The 19,057-nt window shown below is 38.8% G+C and overlaps 2 protein-coding genes across 8 annotated transcripts in view; both read right to left on the bottom strand.

Moving 5' to 3' along the window:
• LOC123518232 overlaps positions 1 to 6,358 on the bottom strand; it is a 6,791-nt gene extending 433 nt beyond the window's left edge. The window contains exons 1-3 of the mRNA XM_045278951.1: positions 6,133 to 6,358; positions 5,128 to 5,203; positions 4,628 to 4,738 (exon numbers count right to left, since the gene is read on the bottom strand). Coding sequence (XP_045134886.1) covers positions 4,628 to 4,738; positions 5,128 to 5,185 — 169 coding nt within the window. The 5' untranslated portion in view covers positions 5,186 to 5,203; positions 6,133 to 6,358. The remainder of the gene's footprint in view (positions 1 to 4,627; positions 4,739 to 5,127; positions 5,204 to 6,132) is intronic.
• Positions 6,359 to 6,761: 403 nt separating this feature from the next.
• Positions 6,762 to 17,381, bottom strand: LOC123518369 (facilitated trehalose transporter Tret1-2 homolog). Of its 7 annotated transcripts, none has more exons than XM_045279153.1 (4): positions 17,259 to 17,381; positions 9,905 to 10,113; positions 8,384 to 8,522; positions 6,762 to 8,282 (listed from the first exon to the last, which is right to left on the bottom strand). In XM_045279153.1, the coding sequence occupies exons 2-4, from the start codon at positions 10,097 to 10,099 to the stop codon at positions 7,069 to 7,071; spliced, it is 1,548 nt and encodes a 515-aa protein (XP_045135088.1). In that variant the 5' UTR covers positions 10,100 to 10,113; positions 17,259 to 17,381; the 3' UTR covers positions 6,762 to 7,068. The 7 variants fall into 7 exon arrangements, with proteins under 7 accessions (XP_045135088.1, XP_045135089.1, XP_045135083.1 ...); XM_045279154.1 differs by lacking the exon at positions 17,259 to 17,381 and adding an exon at positions 15,654 to 15,743; XM_045279148.1 differs by lacking the exon at positions 17,259 to 17,381 and adding an exon at positions 14,451 to 14,808.
• Between the last annotated feature and the right edge of the window lie 1,676 nt (positions 17,382 to 19,057).

The following is a 19,057-nucleotide window of genomic DNA, read 5'->3' as shown; positions in this document are numbered from 1 at the left end:
AAGCGTAAAGGATGAAGTGTGAAGGGTGAAGGGTGGAAGGGTGATGGGAGAAATATGGTGGATGAAGGGTAAAAGGAGAAGGGTAAAGAGTAAAGGGCGAAGGGTGAAGGGTGAAGGGTGAAGCGAGAAGGGTGATGAGTAAAAAGTGAGGGTGAAGAGTGAAGGATGGAGGGTGAATTTTGAATGGTTAACGGTGAAGAATGAAGGGAGAAAGGTGAAAGGTGAAGAGTGAAGGGTGAAGCGTGAAGGAAGAAGGATGAAGAGTGAAAGGGGAAGGGTGAAGGGTGAAGAGTGAAGGATGAAGGGTGAAGTGTGAAGGGTGAAAGGTGAAAGGTGAACAGCCATTTTTAATTTAATCATTTGATATTCGTTTATTTCTCATATGTCATATTTATAGTTTTATTGAGTTTTTCTGTTGCATATCGTAATGAAAGGGTCAGACTATCGCTACAGTCATTAAAGGCAAAAAAAAAAAAAAAAAAAACTCCTTTAGCCAATAAGTTCCAGTGAAAGCCCAAATGGTATAAAAGATATAAGCAGAACAAACACAAACACTCTGTAACATTCACCAGAGCCTCTTGAAAATAATGGAGGTGCAGCAAAGAAATGCTTCTGTAAAATTAAACGAACTGATTAAAAAGAAAACTGGGTGGCTCCGAAACAGGAAAGGTCATAGAGATACCAGTAATGAAAGGCAACATAGAAATAATAAAAACAAACTAGTGGTGGTGGAGGAGGAAGTAAGAAGGAAAGATTACTGGAAGAAAAAAAAAAGAAGGAGGAGGACCAGGAGCTATCATTTTTTTTTTTTTTTTTTTTACATTACAAGGGCACTGGCCAAGGGAAAACAGTGTTGGAAAAAAAAAAATCCCGCTGGTTGCCAGGCCCTGTTTAGAGGAAAGTAGGAGAAAGAAAAAACAAAAAAATCTAAAAGGAGGGTCCAGTTAACGTAAGAGGTGTCTTGACACTCCTCTTTTGAAAGAGTTTAAGTCATAGGCAGGTGGAAATACAGACACAGGTAGAGAGTTCCAGAGTTTACCAGTGTAGGGAATGAAGGAGTGAAGATACTGGTTAACTCTTGCATTAGGAAGATGGACAGAATAGGGATGAGAAGAAGTAGAGAGTCTTGTGCAGCGAGGCCGCAGGAGGGGAAGGCATGCAGTTAGCAAGTTCAGAAGAGCAGACAGCATGAAAACAGCGGTAGAAGACAGATAAAGATGCAACATTGCGGCGGTGACTTAAAGAATCAAGACAGTCAGTTAGAGGAGAAGAGTTGATAAGACGAAAAGCTTTAGATTCCACCTTGTTTAGTAAAGCTGTGTGTGGATCCCCAGACATGAGAGCCATACTCCATACACGGGCGGATAAGGCCCTTGTACAGAGCAAGCAGCTGGGAGGAGAGAAAAATGGACGAAGACGCCATAGGACACCTAACTTCTTGGAAGCTGATTTAGCAAGAGTAGAGATGTGAAATTTCCAGTTTAGATTTTTAGTGAAGGATAGACCGAGTGTGTTTAATGTAGAGGAGAGGGAAGTTGAGTGTTATTGAAGAAGAGAGGATAGTTGTCTGGAAGGTTATGTCGAGTAGATAGTTGTAGAAATTGAGTTTTGAGGCATTGAACAAAACCAGGTTTTCTCTGCCCCAATCAGAAACAAGTGAAAGATCAGAAGTTAGGCGTCCTATAGCATCTCGCCTTGAGTCATTTAATTGTTGTTGGGTTGGGCGTCTGTTGAACGCTGTTGAATAATGCAGGGTGGTATCATCAGCATAGGAGTGGATAGGGCATTGAGTCAGATTTAGGAGATCATTGATGAATAATAGAAAGAGAGTGGGTGATAGGACAGAACCCTGTGGAACACCACTGTTGATAGTTTTAGGGAAGAACAGTGACCGTCTACTACAGCAGCAATAGAACGATCGGAAAGGAAACTGGAGATGAAGGTACAGAGAGAAGGATAGAATCCGTAGGAGGGTAGTTTAGAAATTAAAGATTTGTGCCAGACTCTATCGAAGGCTTTCGATATGTCAAGGCCGACAGCAAAGGTTTCACCGAAGTCCCTAAAGAGGATGACCAAGATTCAGTTAGGAAAGTAAGAAGATCACCAGTAGATCTGCCTTTACGGAAACCATACTGGCAATCAGAGAGAAGGTTGTGAGCTGATAGATGCCTCATTATCTTCCTATTAAGGATAGACTCAAAGGCTTTAGAAAGGCAGGAAATCAAAGCTATAGGGCGGTAGTTAGAAGGATTGGAGTGGTCACCTTTTTAGGGACAGGTTGAATGTGAGCAAACTTCCAGCAAGAAGGATAAATAGAAGTAGAGACACAGATGAAAGAGTTTGACCAGGCAGTGAGCGAGTTCGGAAGCACAGTTTTGAGAACAACAGGAGGGACTCCATCCGGACCGTAAGCCTTCCGAGAATCAAGGCCAGAGAGGGCCAGGAAAACGTCTTTATAAAGAATTTTAATTTTAGGGATGAAGTAGTCAGAGGGTGGAGGAGTAGGAGGAATATGCCCAGAATCATCCAAAGTTGAGTTGGTAGCAAAGGTTTGAGCGAAGAGTTCAGCTTTAGAAAAGAAGAGACAGCTGTAGAGCCATCTGGATGAAGTAAAGGAGGGAAAGACGAAGAAGTAAAGTTGTTAGAGATATTATTGGCTAGATGCCAGAAATCTCGAGAGGAGTTAGAATTGGAAAGACTTTGACATTTTCTATTGATGAAAGAGTTTTTAGTAAGTTGGAGAATAGATTTGGCATGATTACGGGCAGAAATATATAGGGCATGAGTTTCAGCAGTTGGATGGCTACGGAACCGTTTGTGAGCCGCCTCTCTATCATTGACAGCACGAGAACAAGCAGAGTTAAACCAAGGCTTTTTAGCTTTAGGGTTAGAGAAAGTATGAGGAATGTATAGCTCCATGCCAGAGATAATCACCTCTGTTATGCGCTCGGCACAAAGAGAAGGATCTCTGACATGAAAACAATAATCATCCCAAGGAAATCAGAATAGTACTGCCTTAGTTCCTCCCACTTAGCAGAGTTAAAATGCCAGAAGCACCTCCGCTTAGGCGGGTCCTGAGGCTGCACTGGAGTGATAGAACAGGTAACGGAAATTAGATTGTGGTCGGAGGAGCCCAACGGAGAGGAAAGTTTAACAGAGTAAGCAGAAGGGTTGGAGGTTAGGAAAAGATCAAGAATGTTGGGCGTGTCTCCAAGGCGGTCAGGAATACGGGTAGGGAACTGCACTAGCTGCTCTAGGTCATGAAGGATAGCAAAGTTGAAGGTTTGTTCACCAGGTTGGTCAGTGAAAGAAGATGAAAGCCAAAGCTGGTGGTGAACATTGAAATCCCTAAAATGGAGATCTCAGCAAAGGAAAGTGAGATAAGATGTGCTCCACCTTGGAAGTCAAATAGTCAAAGAATTTTACATAGTCAGAGGAATTAGGTGAGAGGTATACAGCACAGATGAATTTAGTTAGAGAGTGACATTGAAGTCTTAGCCAGATGGTAGAAAATTCTGAAGATTCAAGATTGTGGGCACGAGAGCAAGTGGTGTCGTTACGCACGTATGCGCAACATCCAGCTTTGGATTGAAAATGAGGATAGAGCAAGTAGGAGGGAACAGAAAAGGGGCTGCTGTCAGTAGTCACAGACAACTGTGTTTCAGTTAGGAAGAGAAGATGAGGTTTAGTAGAGGAGAGGTGGTGTTCCACAGATTGAAAATTAGAACGAAGGCCACGAATGTTGCAGAAATTGATAGTGAAAGTATTAGATGAAGTGTCAAGACACCCAAGGTCGACAGCAGAGGGCAGTCCGACCTGGGGACATTTATGGTCCCCTCCCCAGAGGGGGACTCCGAGGCAGGGCGTGGTGAAGCCATTATTAAATTTTGATTTGAAGAGAGTGTAAAAGTGTAAGGTGTTGTAGTGTAGTGTAGGAAGTAGTAGAAGTTGTCTTTAGAGGGCAGGCTGCAGCTGCTCAATTGTATAAATGAGACCACAAAGGGAACCGGGAAGAGAGGACACGGGGAATCACTCAGTCTGCAGCACTGCCTACATCCCCGTAAGTACCTCTCCTGGAGTATTCCACCGGGCGGCAGGTGACTACTGCCTACTCCTGGAAGGAATTTAAGTAAGAAGAGGAAGAAGAGGAGGAGGGAAGGATATAAAGAGGGAGAGAAGGAAAAGGAGGAGTAAGAGGAGGAGGAGGAGGAAGTAGCGGTGTTGGAATAGGTAAATAACGAAAAAATTTAAAAAAAAAGTAGCCACAAATGAAAAGTAATAGGATTGGAATGCACTAAATAGAAAAAAGGTCTTGTGGAAAATAAATAAACAAAGGAAAAGAACTGAAAGAAACTAGGTACAAATGAAAAGGAATAAGATTTGAATGCACTAAATAGAAGAAAAAGCTTCGCGGAAAATTGATAAACAAAGAAAAAAAAACTGAAAAAAGAAACAAGCTACAAAACAGAATGGATAGGATTTGAATACGTTAAATGGAAGAAAAGCCCTCGTGGAAGAGAGATAAATAAAGGAAAAGAACTAAAAAAAAAAAAAACTATCTACAAATGAAAACGAATAGAATTTGAATGCAGTAATTGGAGAAGAGGTGGTCTCCTGTTATCCTTACGCGTTATGTCCATCTTCCAGTAGCACGTTCCCCCGCATGGCACCGAGGTCATGTTAGCATCTCTACACGCGTTGTCCTCCCCGTTACACTGCTGGCACTTCAAGGCTTCTCCTGCAAGTTACGTAACCCTTAATTAATTTACTGGTCAGCCTTCTCTTTCCTCATCATCATAGTCTGGTGTGTGTGTGTGTGTGTGTGTGTGTGTGTGTGTGTGTGTGTGTGTGTGTGTGTGTGTGTGTGTGTGTGTCTGCGTGTGTGTGTGAGTGTGTTTATTCATCCATGGTTGAAACTTATCGGGTCTTTCTCTTTCTTGTATTATTTTCCTTCTTCGATCATGTGTATAAAATAACAAGTAGGTTGGTAGATAGTTGGATACATAGATATATAGAAAAATAAGATAAAAGGCAACAAAAAAAGAAAAAAAATAGATAAAAAAATAAATAGAATAAATAAACTAATAGACAGATTAACGTAAAGATAGTTACTAAAACTCATCTTACCTGTGGTCCAGTAAGCGGCGGCCATCACCACCACCACCACCACAGCTGCCGCCCTCATAGTGTTGCCTCACCAGCGCTGCAGACAAGGAATGCTCCAATATGAACTGCACATTCAGTATTAGTTCAGGTTATACTTTGACTCTCTGCAAACCTAATGAATATAGTCGGATTTTTCAAGTTATTATTTTCTTGTCGGTGAAGGACACAATATGGAAAAAGGCCGATAATTTACGCCTTTAGAAGAAAAAAACATCTTTTGGAAAAGTCACCATGCATCTCATTTTGAAATAAAGAAAAGAGGGAAATAGAGAGTTCAGATTCTTTTAAGTAAGAAGGGCTCTGGTCAAAGGCTACAAAAGATTGAAAAAGAAGGCCTATTAATTCACGAGCTCCCTAAAAGTAGTCAAAAATTAACTACCAAATCACGAAGAAAAATGTGAATCCGCTCAAAGAAGAGAAGCAGTGATAGCGAATTAAGGTAATGACTAAATAGTTCAAATATTTTTGAGCCCATAGTCTTATTTTTCCTTGCATAATCTTTTATTGTATATTCAACTAATATACAAGCGTTCTGCTCTGTTAAACGTTAAAATATTACATCTGTGTGCATGTATTCGCTTGCATTTACCGTTAATTAAAACTAAAATGAGTGATTGAGTAATCCAAACCTTTTAGTAACTGTAGTCTTACATATCTTTGTGTAAAATTAAATAACAAGTGTCATACTCTCATTACCATTAATTCCCTTACAATTATTCACTTACAGTATTCAATTACAATTACAGTCAGTTTAAATAAATGGCACTATAAGTAAAAAAGAGAGCATAAGGAGTAGTATTGTCACCAAGAAGAGACGAAACACGAAAGAAATATGAATAATATGAGACAAGCATGGAAGAAGAAAGAAATGAAGGAGGAATTAAGAAGGTAGAAGGAATAAATGAGCGACGAAGAATATAAACAAGTACCATAATTACAATAAGGTACTTCAAATCAACACATTACCGTAGTTTAGAGAGGTGTGCTGTCCGGTACAAGTCTTATGTTGTGAAGCAGAGTAGTGCCGTATTGACATCAAGCGTTGGCAAGACCGTCCCCATGCCGACAATGAAACGCAGCGACGCAGGACAACCACAGCCGTTCATTACCACATTAAACTTAACTGCACTTCATTCGTTCATTTTTTGTACTTACCCCTGATAAATGGAGACTTTTGAGAGGTGTATAAGTATCATAAACATCCTCTACCCTTGTTACTGAAATGCAGGCGTGAAAAGAATAGCTGTAAAGTGTTTCCTTTAAACTGTGATTGTAGTCATCATCAAGTTCATGTTGTTTGGGGCTGGTAACACAGATCAATACGGTACTTGGAGGCATGCATGGCGACGGTCACGACAACAGGTGGCCAGGAAAGTCAATGTTCAACGACCTAGTGTTTCGAAGATTCAGAATAGAACGCGAGTAATATGATAGTTATATAGACCTGTTCATACATAGAACATGAAAAATTGCAATAGGAATTGAGAAGTGATTAGACCAATCCTTGTTCCTAGATTTAGGACTCTAATCTTATTTTTTTTACTGACAATTGTGGCATAGAAAGGGAAGGCAGACGAGCAAGGTACTCAGGTAATTTTAATGGATAATTGGAGCAGGATATTACACGTTGAAAATGGTTGTTTTTTACTAAAAAAAAAAAAAAGAACGCACTTACAATATTATTTTCAGAAAGAGTAAAAATAATATAATGAGAAATCTGGCGTATAGGAAAAAAAAGTTATATTAAAGTCCTGAAGGTATAAATATTAACAGAGTATTGCCAGAGAAGGATTAGCCAAAATTTGAGCTTTTTTCAAATCTCTTTCTTGAAAATGTTTGAGTCATAGATAGGGAGATCATTTTCATAAAGTCTGTGATGGGCGCGACTAACCTAACTTGGGACTACTGACTAGAACGAGTTGCATTTTGTTGCATTTCGGTGATCTGCTCCAGAGTTTTGCCGCGAGTCTCTGGAATGGTGAGGAGCACAATCACGATCAGAATAAGACTGCACCCAGCGAACACCCAGAACGCTCCGTATGGCCCCAGCCCTACTGCTATGTACGGATAGGTCTGCAGGGCAAGGAAGGCACCGATGAAGAATGTGGTGTAGAGGATGGGCACTACTGTGGAGCGCACGGCGGTGGGGAACAGTTCAGTCCGCAGCAAACTGATGATTGGCGAGACGGAGAAGAAGGCGTATGTTGTCAGACACAGAAGAGGAAGCCATTCCAGGTGTTGGAAGTGGCCTCCGTGAGCTTGATCGAAGAAATAGCCTCCCAAGACAGCCATGGACACCGCATTGACCAGAGAAATGGCCATGAACAAAGGCTTGCGATTGATGCGATCTATGACAAATCCAAAGCAGAATGTTCCAGCGATCTTGGTCAAGCACACTGCAATGGCAGCCACGTAGGAGCTCATTTGGACCTGAGCTGTGTTCATGATGATCACGACATAGGCTGGCAGAACACTTGTACCGTTGAAATGGATGAAGAAGAGCACGAAGGACATGACCACCACGTAGCGGAGGATGGCAGGTTGTCGTAGCTGCTTCACTTGCTGGAGCACGTTCGTCTGTTTACCTGATGACTTCTGTAACTGACTGCTAATAGCCTCCAACTCCTTGTCTGTATCGTAGTTGTGTCCGCGAAAAAAGGTCAATGCGCGGCGAGCATCCTCGTGTCTATTCCGAGTAGCCAGCCAGCGCGGCGAATTCGGTAGCAGCAGCAGCCCAACGAAAGGCAAGACAGTGTTTACCAGGGCGGTCGTTAATGCAACCTGTCGCCATGTAAGAGAAGACACTCCTAGACAGAAGATAAGCAGACTGCCTACCTGACGGGAAAGCTCCATACCAGCCACCAACCGGCCTCGTATTGAGCTATGAGCGATTTCCGCCACATAGGTGTTCGACGAACTGGCCATCAAGCTGAGAGCAAAACCCTGAACCATACGGGCAGTCAAAACCAGCCAAGCGGAGGGAGCTAAGGTTAGGGCCATCCAGGAGGCGAAGGAAAGAGGCAGGGCCATCAAGAGCGTCACTCGTTGCCCAAGACGCACCATAGGCAGCCCCGCCAGGAAGGATCCCACCATGGCTCCCAGGTAGATGACGCTTCCTGCAGACAAAAAAGGAGACATCAACAGACAGCACCACTAACAATCAGGCGTGACAGGTGGTAAAAGAATACATACACAGCTTGTTCCCTCCGTGACCTACCGAACAGAGCAGCCTGGGCTGTGGTGAAAACGAGATCATCTGACGTTCCATCCAGTAGCTGTGGTAGCGTCACTCCGGGGTAAGCAAAAATAGCACCAATATCCATCTGTGCCATGGCAGCTACGCCTGTCCCCAGTACCTGCAAACATCCACAATTACCAACACAGTTAACATGGGAGAAGTGCTGAGCCGATGGGAAGGAACTGCGGTAAAATTACAAAGGATGGGAGTCACAGAGGAAAATGAAAGGAACAAAAACAGCTGGAGGACACGTGCATGATAAACCCTGAGGGAAAAGAAAAAGAAAATGAGGTGCTTGAAATTTGCTGTTTCGCTTTTATAACCAATGTAACGAACCGCGGAGGTAAGGAGTAGCAATAGGGATCCTGCTGCGGCAGTCTTGATTTAGGATGCTGTATTCAAAAATAATATTTGACTTCTACGACAATGATTTTTGCACAACAGACTCTTAAATAGGAAGTCATGAACTCCAGAAATTATCTAATATCTTTCTTATCTGCCGTGTGTGTGTGTGTGTGTGTGTGTGTGTGTGTGTGTGTGTGTGTGTGTGTGTGTGTGTGTGTGTGTGTGTGTGTGTGTGTGTGTGTGTGTGTCTGTGTGATTTCATGCAAACCATTAATTTTACAGTGTTCCGAATGTTAACAAAATAAATTGATAAATAAATTAATAAACATAGTGAAAGAGTCAAGAGAAGACACGTAAGAGAAGGAGAGTCGACCCACCTATGCATTTCCCTTAGAGTGCTACACGACGAAGTCAGACGTGATCCACATAACAACACACGTCATTCATTAAAAGACTGAGATTCACCTTATAGCCGGCATCGCGAGCTTCCATCGTTACTGTGCATTTCCTCTACGTTCTGTATAAACTTTACATAATATAGAAGGTGGTGAGCGTGGGATCGGGCAGACATACACGCGTAGGTTCGAATCCCATCACTTACCGCTTTCAAGCTATTCTATTTGTCGAGTGGTTTAAAGTTACCTACATTTCACCATGATACCCAGCTTCTAGGTCGTTACACTAAAGATGCGCTTGAGTGGTGATATGGGCTCTAAAATGGGTACCACTATAAATAAGACTGCCTGCGCCACTAATGGGCGGAAGCTGAACAGAGCTTCCAATATATACTTCTCAAGTATGCCTACAGGCATTATAGGCCATAACATAAATATATATATATATATATATATATATATATATATATATATATATATATATATATATATATATATATATATATATATATATATATATATATATATATATATATATATATATATATATATATATATATATATATATATATATATATATATATATATATATATATATATATATATATATATATATATATATATATATATATATATATATATATATATATATATATATATATATATATATATATATATATATATATATATATATATAACACCGCAATGTCGCCTTACATAGGATTGACTTATTTAGCAACAAAACAAGCATAAGAAATACCTGATGAAGTATAGCAGGTGTGCCAGTATGACCACATTCCGCTTCAGGTGACGATATTTGAGACTTGGTCATCGTTTGTTCTTCTTCTCGATGTTTGGTTTCGTTACTGCTTTGCTTTGTCTGGTATTGTGTGCACGGCTCCTCCAAGATGCGTTCCTTCTCCCACTCCGCGATACCCTTCTTCGTCTCCTTCATGATGGCGCTCTCTGCTGAAATATAATGGCTTAGTATCTTTGTAAACCAGAACAGCCCGGTGCCACAAGGCATTCACTTTTTTACGACGCAACCCGTCAAAGTCAACTTCATAATCACAGATACCTCTCTCGACCCTCACTCAGTAGGTGCATTGTATAAAAGCGCGGTGTAGTCACAAATACAGTGAGCATTCCTATAACAACAAATATTTTCGTTTTCTAGCTACACACAAATCTTGATCGCAGGGCATATAGATTAATTATTTGTGTACATTATAGTAATGCAGAAACATACTGAAGATGGACAAAACATTGTAGAATCCCTTAGTGAAGTGAAACTGAACGAAATGTAGAGACAACCAGACAGAGTACAGACTGTAGGGTGAAGTCAATTGAATAATTCACACGTTCAGTGACCCTAAGGATGTCACCTGCCGCCATCTATGCTGCCAGTCAACGAGCTACGCAACTCACGCCTGCACTCGCCTCTGAGTACTTTCAAACCTCAAACCTCCGTCGCGGAGTTTCTTAACATTTGGGCTTCTCTTCCACCCTTGGAGTTATAATTACGAGGTGCCAGTAGCTTATGATACTTATGGTCTTTCTAATCAAATTGCAAATCTCTTTACACAACATCTTGCAACACTATGTCCCAACACCACCATCACCACCACCATCATCACCACCACCACCACCACTATCATCAGGTTCTACATCAGAGCACGTTTTGATAATACAACCTATAGTAAAAATTAATTAAACATGGTTTGCCTTTCACGAAAATTTCATTATATATGCAGTAGAAAACCTTTTCCATTCATCCATTTTAGTATTATATATACTATACACACACGCGCGCGCGCGCGCACACACACACACACACACACACACACACACACACACACACACACACACACACACACACACACACACACACACACACACAGTGAAACAGTGAAACACACTGACAATACATGGACCATACCGCCTAAGTGCGGTTCCCACCATGATACGAGCAATTAACCAATAAGTTTCTTTAAGTCTACTCATAAGCCTTCCTCAAAACCATTGTCTATTTTCAGTGTCTACGTATATACTGCAATACCTATTATCAGTGTTATCATTATTATTATTTTTATTATTATCATTATTGTTATTATTATTATTGTTATTATTATTATTATTATTATTATTATTATTATTATTATTATTATTATTATTATTATTATTATCATTATTATCATTATTACACACACACACACACACACACACACACACACACACACACACACACACACACACACACACACACACACACACACACACACACTGTCCACTTTCCCTTAACAGTGACACAATACCCAAACGATTAATCTACGACCACCACCAACACCACTAGCCAGCATGCCTGGCTGGCCCTGCGTCTCTCCGTGGCCGAGTTTGAGGTTAGTGAACTGCTGTGCGAGTCAGGCTCTGTCACCCGCGTCGGCCCCTGTGATGAACTAGCATGAGGGGACGAGATGGGTGTCGCCAGGGCAGCGGCGGGGCAGGTGCGGAGTCTCGTCACCAGGGAAAGGATCGCGCATGTTTTGTTGCTGCGGACTCTCACGGCGGACAAAAATAATTGCTTAGGAAGTGAGGATAGAAAGAAAAAGTAGGAATTCAAAGAATCCATGAGACTTAAACGTAAGAGCTCGTGTATAAAATTCGCCCACCTATTTCCACGTAACCTCATCCAACATTTGCTTAATTACTTCCATTATTGAGCCATCTAACACTTATGCGAATGAATTCCTTCCTATCTCTTCTTAAAACTGAACTTGTCTATTCTAGTAAGATTTCGTTGTACAATGGTTCTTTTCTGCTTCCAGTGGAGAGGCACAGCAACGCGACCGGAGTGAAAGTTAACAACAGTGACCCGGTGTCTTTCCTTCGGCGGTGTGTGTGTGTGTGTGTGTGTGTGTGTGTGTGTGTGTGTGTGTGTGTGTGTGAGGAGCTCCAGCCACCAGCAGTGAGGTGCGGTGCTGGTGGCTCAGAGGAAGGATGCTCAAGTTAAAAGTGACCGTGAATTTGCGTGGTGATTTGTCGTTTATGTTATGTATTACTTTTAATGTTACATAAAGAAGAGATGCAAAAGCGTGTAGTGGCGATGGCGATAGTGGTGGTGATGGTGGTGGTGATGGTGGTGGTGGTGGTGGTGGTATTGTTGTTGTTGCTGCTTCTGCTGTTGTTACGTTTGCTGCTGACGATGATGATTACAACAACAACATCAATGATAATAATAATGATGATAATGATAATAATAATAATAATAACAATGATACTACTACCACTACCACTACTACTACTACTACTACTACTACTACTACTAATAATAATAATAATAATAATAATAATAATAATAATAATAATAATAATAATAATAATAATAATAATAATAATAATAATAATAATGATAATAATAATAATAATAATGATACTACTACCACTACCACTACTACTACTACTACTACTACTACTAATAATAATAATAATAATAATAATAATAATAATAATAATAATAATAATAATAATAATAATAATAATAATAATCATAATAATAATAATGATAATGATAATAATAATAATAATAATAATAATAATAATAATAATAATAATAATAATAATAATAATAATAATAATGATAATAATAATAATAACAATGATAATAATAAATAATAATAATAATAATAATAATAATAATAATAATAATAATAATAATAATAATAATAATAATAAATAATAATAATAATAATAATAATAATAATAATAATAATAATAATAATAATAATAATAATAATAATAATAATAGTAATAATGATGATAACAAGAATAATAATAGTAATAAAAATAATAACATAACAACAACAATAATGATGATGATAATAATAATAATAATAATAATAATAATAATAATAATAATAATAATAATAATAATGATACTAACAATAATAATAATAATAATAATAGTAATACAAATAATAGCAACAACAATAATAATGATAATGATAATGATAATAATAATAATAATAATAATAATAATAATAATAATAATAATAATAATAACAATAACAATAATAATAATAACAATAACAGTAACAATAACAATAACAATAATAATAATAATAATAATAATAATAATAATAATAAGAAGAAGAAGAAGAAGAAGAAGAAGAAGAAGAAGAAGAAGAAGAAGAAGAAGAAGAAGAACCATACCCGCATTCACATCAATGACAGTTGAAATACGTAGGCTCATTTAAAACTCCTTATTAAAGTTACACAAAATAATGAAAATATATACAATTTTAAGCTTGTCCTGAACAAGTAAACAAACCTTCAACCTTGCTCTTACCATTACTGTAGGAAACTGAGAAATAAACAGTCACTTCATGAAACAAATCATTTGGTCAAACTTTACACTGCATCGAAAGTGCTATATTCAGAAGCGCTTCCCTCTCTCACCGCGACCATCTTCAAAGACCATAGAGACGATGAGCTGAGTTCTAAAGAGTATTTGCCCTGTTGATAATGCAGAAAACTTGTTAACACGTCACTAGAATCACAAAAACATCCTTTAAAACCCGTGACAATTCAACTAGAGCCTTTTGAAAATTGTGAAGATGCGGCGTGGAAGCTTTTTAGAATATCAGACAAAAGGTACAACATGGACACAAATTAATTCTCACTGAACTTACTCTTCTATATTCTTACTGATGGGGAAATGAAAAACTCTTATTCAACTACTGTAAGTTTCTTAATAATACATATCACCACGTCGATCAAAAACTACAAAACAGACTTTCATTAATCCCCATCAGTAGCATGGCGCGTTTCCATATTCCTTCTGTTTACTATTTCGTGATTTTGTACAGCTTTAGAAACTTATGTGGGGGATTTAAATAGTGAAGGCTGTGACCATTAATCTTCTGACCTCCATAGACCCTTCCTAATGTCAACAGAATGGTCTAATCACACACAAAGCTCAAGGTAAGAATGTGTCCCAGTATTGAAGGGGATAAACACTAGTCCGTATCTTTCATTATTTTTGTTCCCTCACCAGGACTGGTAGCGATCATTTGAATGGCTTTTCTTTTGATGATGTAAATTCGGTACTTTAACTATCTCTCTAGAATCTTGAGAATATATTGAAAGTCAGTCATTTAATGTAATCTAACCTAAACTAACTTAGCTTTTCATTTAAATCCTGAAGAATACTTGAAGACTCCAAATAGCACCAAATAGCATATAGTAAAGTTTATTAAATGTAAGAGACCAGACGATGAAGTATTCAAAAACAGGGTTCATAATCTTACTTCTCACATGTCGCTGTGCCCTTTTCCGTATGCTCCTCACTTAGGGTTGTGTCGAGACCTCAAACATCTAGCACATTTTTTCCTTATTTCGTACCATATGACATGATATCTAACACTTTTCATCTTACGAGTACTTGTTTCACTCACTCACTCTTTGTCCTTAGCGGTGAATAACCAGGTGACAGTAACAGCAGCAATACGGTGTGTTATTAGTGTGTCACACCAAGTATCCCCCGAATCACGAGAAAAAGGTGTTAGTGACCAGCACTTAGAGCAGCGGTGGTGGTATGACTGCCACTCCTCTACAGCGTGTCTACCCAGGCCCTGTCAGCCTGTCCCTCGTGTTCCTCTTCTTCCTCTTCTCTCTCCTCCTCCTGGGCATCGTACCCTACCCCGTTGCTCCGCCCACCGTGCACTGTTGCCTTTCATATGTGAGAGGGAAGTTTTTTGCCTTCTAAACGAGACATTCAGGTAAAGTTGTGAGAAGGATATCTGTGGGTGTGTGATCAAGTGCATTTCATATGTTAAGATTAAGATCATGCTGAAGTTCGAGCTGGAGAACTAAAACAAAAAGAGAGAATAGTGCAGAACATGAAGATAGACCTGACCTGATGGAATAAATATTGGAGAGTGAAGGGAGTTCTTGAGAGGTGTGGGACGTACTGGGGGCGGGGGTTGAGTGAAGGAGCTGAGGGTGCTAAGAATGGTAGGATGTTTTGACCGAACAGCTTGGTGATCTTAATACGTTATTGCGAGTTCATTCTTTTCTGGATCTCCTATGGGGCGTATGTCGTGCTTCTTGTAAGTTGCACATTCATGTTGCGTCCCTAATCTTCAAGACTGCTTTTGTGGGTTTATGGGAGCGCGGTAAAGTTTTTTTTTTTCTTTATAAATTTTACTTAATTCTATTACTTACATACATTTACACCATACAATCCTCCGACAAGAACGAAAAACCTCGAAATTTTGATCATTCTCTTTTCACTCAAATTCCATCAAATATTTATACCTTGGACTCAAATCGCATTGCACTCGGGAATAAAACAACTCTCTTTTCACTTAGATTCCATCACATATCTCAGATTACTTCACATTATTCAAGTCACATCACGTAATTTCTACTCAATGATAAAACATTTTCTACGCAAACCCTGCAACTATATTTGAATGAGGAACACGTCCTACATATAGCTTGTAACTCACCTTCAAATAAAAAAAAACACAATCCTACACATAGTCAATCTCCCTTTGTCAAACTATAACACCATCATTTTACTATGACTTCATTATAACTGTCTGGCTCTATTTTACAGATACTGTGATAGGCGGCTTGCCCTTCGTGACCCTCTCTGGTCTGACAGCTCTCTAGATGGGTGTCTCTTAGCGTCTCAGCTTCTCCCATTTCTGTTTGTTACACCTTATAATATACACATGATTTAGAGCGACTTTTCACCCCAACGAGGCTTCCGGTGCTACAAAATTTACTTTCCAATATCTTAATCATGAGGTCAATTATCCAATAGTTTCAATAAGGTTAATTTTCCAGTAACTATAGTATCGTGCATACTTTTATCATACCGTTATCTTTTTCTTTACTTTCATGTTCATTCTCACGTATCTTTAGTAATCATATCCTCTAATCAGGAACAAATGTTGTGCTCCCTGATGGCGACCTCTGCTTGCCTCCTCGTATCTACTCTAGTGAACAGGTATCTCATCTTGTAATGTGCTGCAAATCTCCGGCTTTTTTTTTTTTTTTTTGTCTTGGTGTTCTCCTCAGTGGTTACGGGTTATCTTATCTATAACGATAGTGATTGTGTCTTATAACCTTGGTACCTGCTTTGCTGAGTCTCATCTTCTTCCTTCAATTTCAAGGCTTTCTTCCTCCTCCCACCCCTATTCTGTCCAACTCCCTAATGCAAGAGTTAACCAGTACCTTTCTCTGGCAAACTTTGGAACTTCCTGTTTGCTTCTGTACTTCCATCTTCCCACGACTTGACATCTTTTAAAAGGGAGGTTTCATGACTTGGCTAACTCTACTAACCTTTTAGAGAACTGGCAATGAAGTAGGTCTTTTTTTGTTAAATATATTTTTGCTGCCCTTGGTCAACTTCCCCTCTTCCATAGAAAAAAACAATACTTCCTAATTTCTTCTTCATTTCTTCATGCATGTTACCTTCTTTTTATACGTCTTTCATATCTTCTTAATTCTTGCGTTGCAACACGTATAAACCTTTGGACATTCCAGGAACTCTTATGATCTGTCTAAAACGATAAAACACCCACCAATAGATACATAATTGCCTTCATATTTTTTTACTTGCCCCTCACATGCGCAGGTTGTACTTATTTCTGTATTCTAACTTCATATTATTCATGTTACTTATTGATCTATTTATCTAACTGCTTGTTTGTTTTAATTTTGTTTGTCTGTTTATTTACTCTCTCTCTCTCTCTCTCTCTCTCTCTCTCTCTCTCTCTCTCTCTCTCTCTCTCTCTCTCTCTGCAACATAATTGTTTACTGGCACTGTACTTTGGCACAATTGCTATTTTATGTCCTTCAAGAGTTTTGGATAATCCTTTTGAGTACACGCTTTGGGGAATTGATATCCACATTTCTTAGCTTTCTTTTTTTCTATCCTTGGACATTGACCTTTCTATACGAAATTATTAAACAAAAATGTCTAATATACGTAGTTATTAGGAAACTCAATATCCATGATGGACTAATTACTATAGTAGTAGTATTTTCTAGCTTTCATACTTCTTAGATTCTAAATACATTATAGAAATTATTGTTAAAGTTACAGTTAAAGTTCGTTGGTTTTAGTTCCGGTATCTACCACATCTGGTGCTCTCCGAAGCGTCATCCAAGCGAACCCAACTCCCACTGTGACGCTCCAACCACAGCAGTAACCTGCTAATAAACACATGCAGCTTAAACTCACGAGCCCGAGCGAGATTCGATCTGCCGACCTTCGCAGTATCAGGGAAGAACGTTATCACTGTACTGTACTATAATGTAGTGTAAATGTACTTGTTTCTTTCTGTAGTAAGTGTTCCATAAAATTTGTCTTGAACTTCTACTTTGACAGTTTTGACAGCGACCGTTAAATTCTGCATTAAAAGCTCCATTCTCGATGCTCACCTGCTCGGAGAGTCGCTGTATCAAGAGCTATTGTTCTTGTTAGTTCATGACGCTTGATCGCATAACAGTGATGGTTGCACGTTATACTGCAACCAGCAAGAAACTGAGATCTGGGTCAGTTATTCAGTATATTGTTGAGAAGCCAATGTGTGAGGAGGGGCGGGTAGGGATAGGTGGGTGACACAAGTTGTAAATTCAGCTCAATAAAATCTGACTGGTGAATTGGGATTCAGGACAGCGATGTAGAGCATTGACCTGGATGAAGTTAGAAGTTACGAATCTTAGAGACATGCTGTAGTACAGTACTGTTTCCAGAATTACGAGTTTCAAATTTGCGATTCACCGACTTTGCGATCGGGACCTAAACGTTTTCTTTTATTAAAACTGAAGTTATGATATGACCAAAATTTTGCGGGTTGTGCTCCGTGAGAAAGTAGGAGCTTCAAATATTCTATACATAATAGATTATAAGACTAATGAGGATTTGTTGTATACGCTCATAATTACAAGTGTTGTCCTTCTTTCTCTGGTTGGGATATAAGACCTACAAACCCTTTTATACTTTTTACTTACAATAACATGCATTTTCGCTCTAATCAGCACCTACAGAAACTCGTGTTACACCCGATGTTATATCATATTCTATACAACTATTTCCTTGAAGAGGGACGTTTTTGCTGCTGTTTCATTCTTATCAGTGTAACTCAATACCATTATGATGTTAAATTTTGATATGAAGCAGCGAGCTGCTGGTTGTCAACAACGATGCCTGTCTTTATACTAACAATGTTGTATACCTCCCAACCCACATAACAAGACAAGATTCGCCCGTTACGCTAGCCCCCTCCTTCATGCCCCCTTTCCCACACCCACACACACACACACACTAGATGAAAATCTCTCCCCATTGTTATTTGCCCTTTATATTAATGATATTGAAAATTCCTTGATAGAAAACAATTGTAATTACTTAATATTTGATGATGACTATCTTGACTTGCATTTGAATTTGTTAGTAATGATGCATGCTGATGACACAGTTGTTTTAATTAATTCTGAATAAGAAATAAAATATGTTCTTAAACCAATGGAATTATATTGTGAGCAATGGAAGTTAGAAGTAAACAATGACAAAACAAAGGTGGTAGTGTTCAGCAGAGGGAGGATAAATTATGGTAATCTTTATTTTGTGTTTAGGGAAGAGATCACTGAAATTTAAAAAGAGGGCTACAAGAGCCATATATTCACTAATTGGAAAAAGCCGTAGGCATGACTTACTAATTGATTTACAAATTTAATTGTTTAATACAATTGTGATGCCAATTGTGACATATGCTTGTTAAAGTTGGGGCTATGGTGTTTCCAGAGAGATTAAACAATTACACATGAGTTTTCTAAAACATGTATTGTATGTACATAAAAACACCAGCACAGATATTGTATATGGTGAGCTAGGAGA

The sequence above is a fragment of the Portunus trituberculatus genome, chromosome 43, assembly GCF_017591435.1.
Source record: "Portunus trituberculatus isolate SZX2019 chromosome 43, ASM1759143v1, whole genome shotgun sequence".
Lineage (NCBI taxonomy): Eukaryota > Metazoa > Arthropoda > Malacostraca > Decapoda > Portunidae > Portunus > Portunus trituberculatus.
The sequence above is the reverse complement of the archived record's forward strand: the minus strand, read 5'-3'. Positions and strand labels throughout refer to the sequence as shown.

What these genes read in the sequence shown, in the direction of transcription:
- LOC123518369 (XM_045279153.1), bottom strand. Translation starts at nt 10,099, where the DNA reads ATGAAGGAGACGAAGAAGGGTATCGCGGAGTGGGAGAAGGAACGCATC. An exon ending in CACCTGCTATACTTCATCAG is followed by an intron (nt 8,523 to 9,904) that starts GTATTTCTTATG and finishes GGATGTTTGCAG; the next exon opens with GTACTGGGGACAGGCGTAGC. An exon ending in AGCCCAGGCTGCTCTGTTCG is followed by an intron (nt 8,283 to 8,383) that starts GTAGGTCACGGA and finishes TTTTGTCTGCAG; the next exon opens with GAAGCGTCATCTACCTGGGA.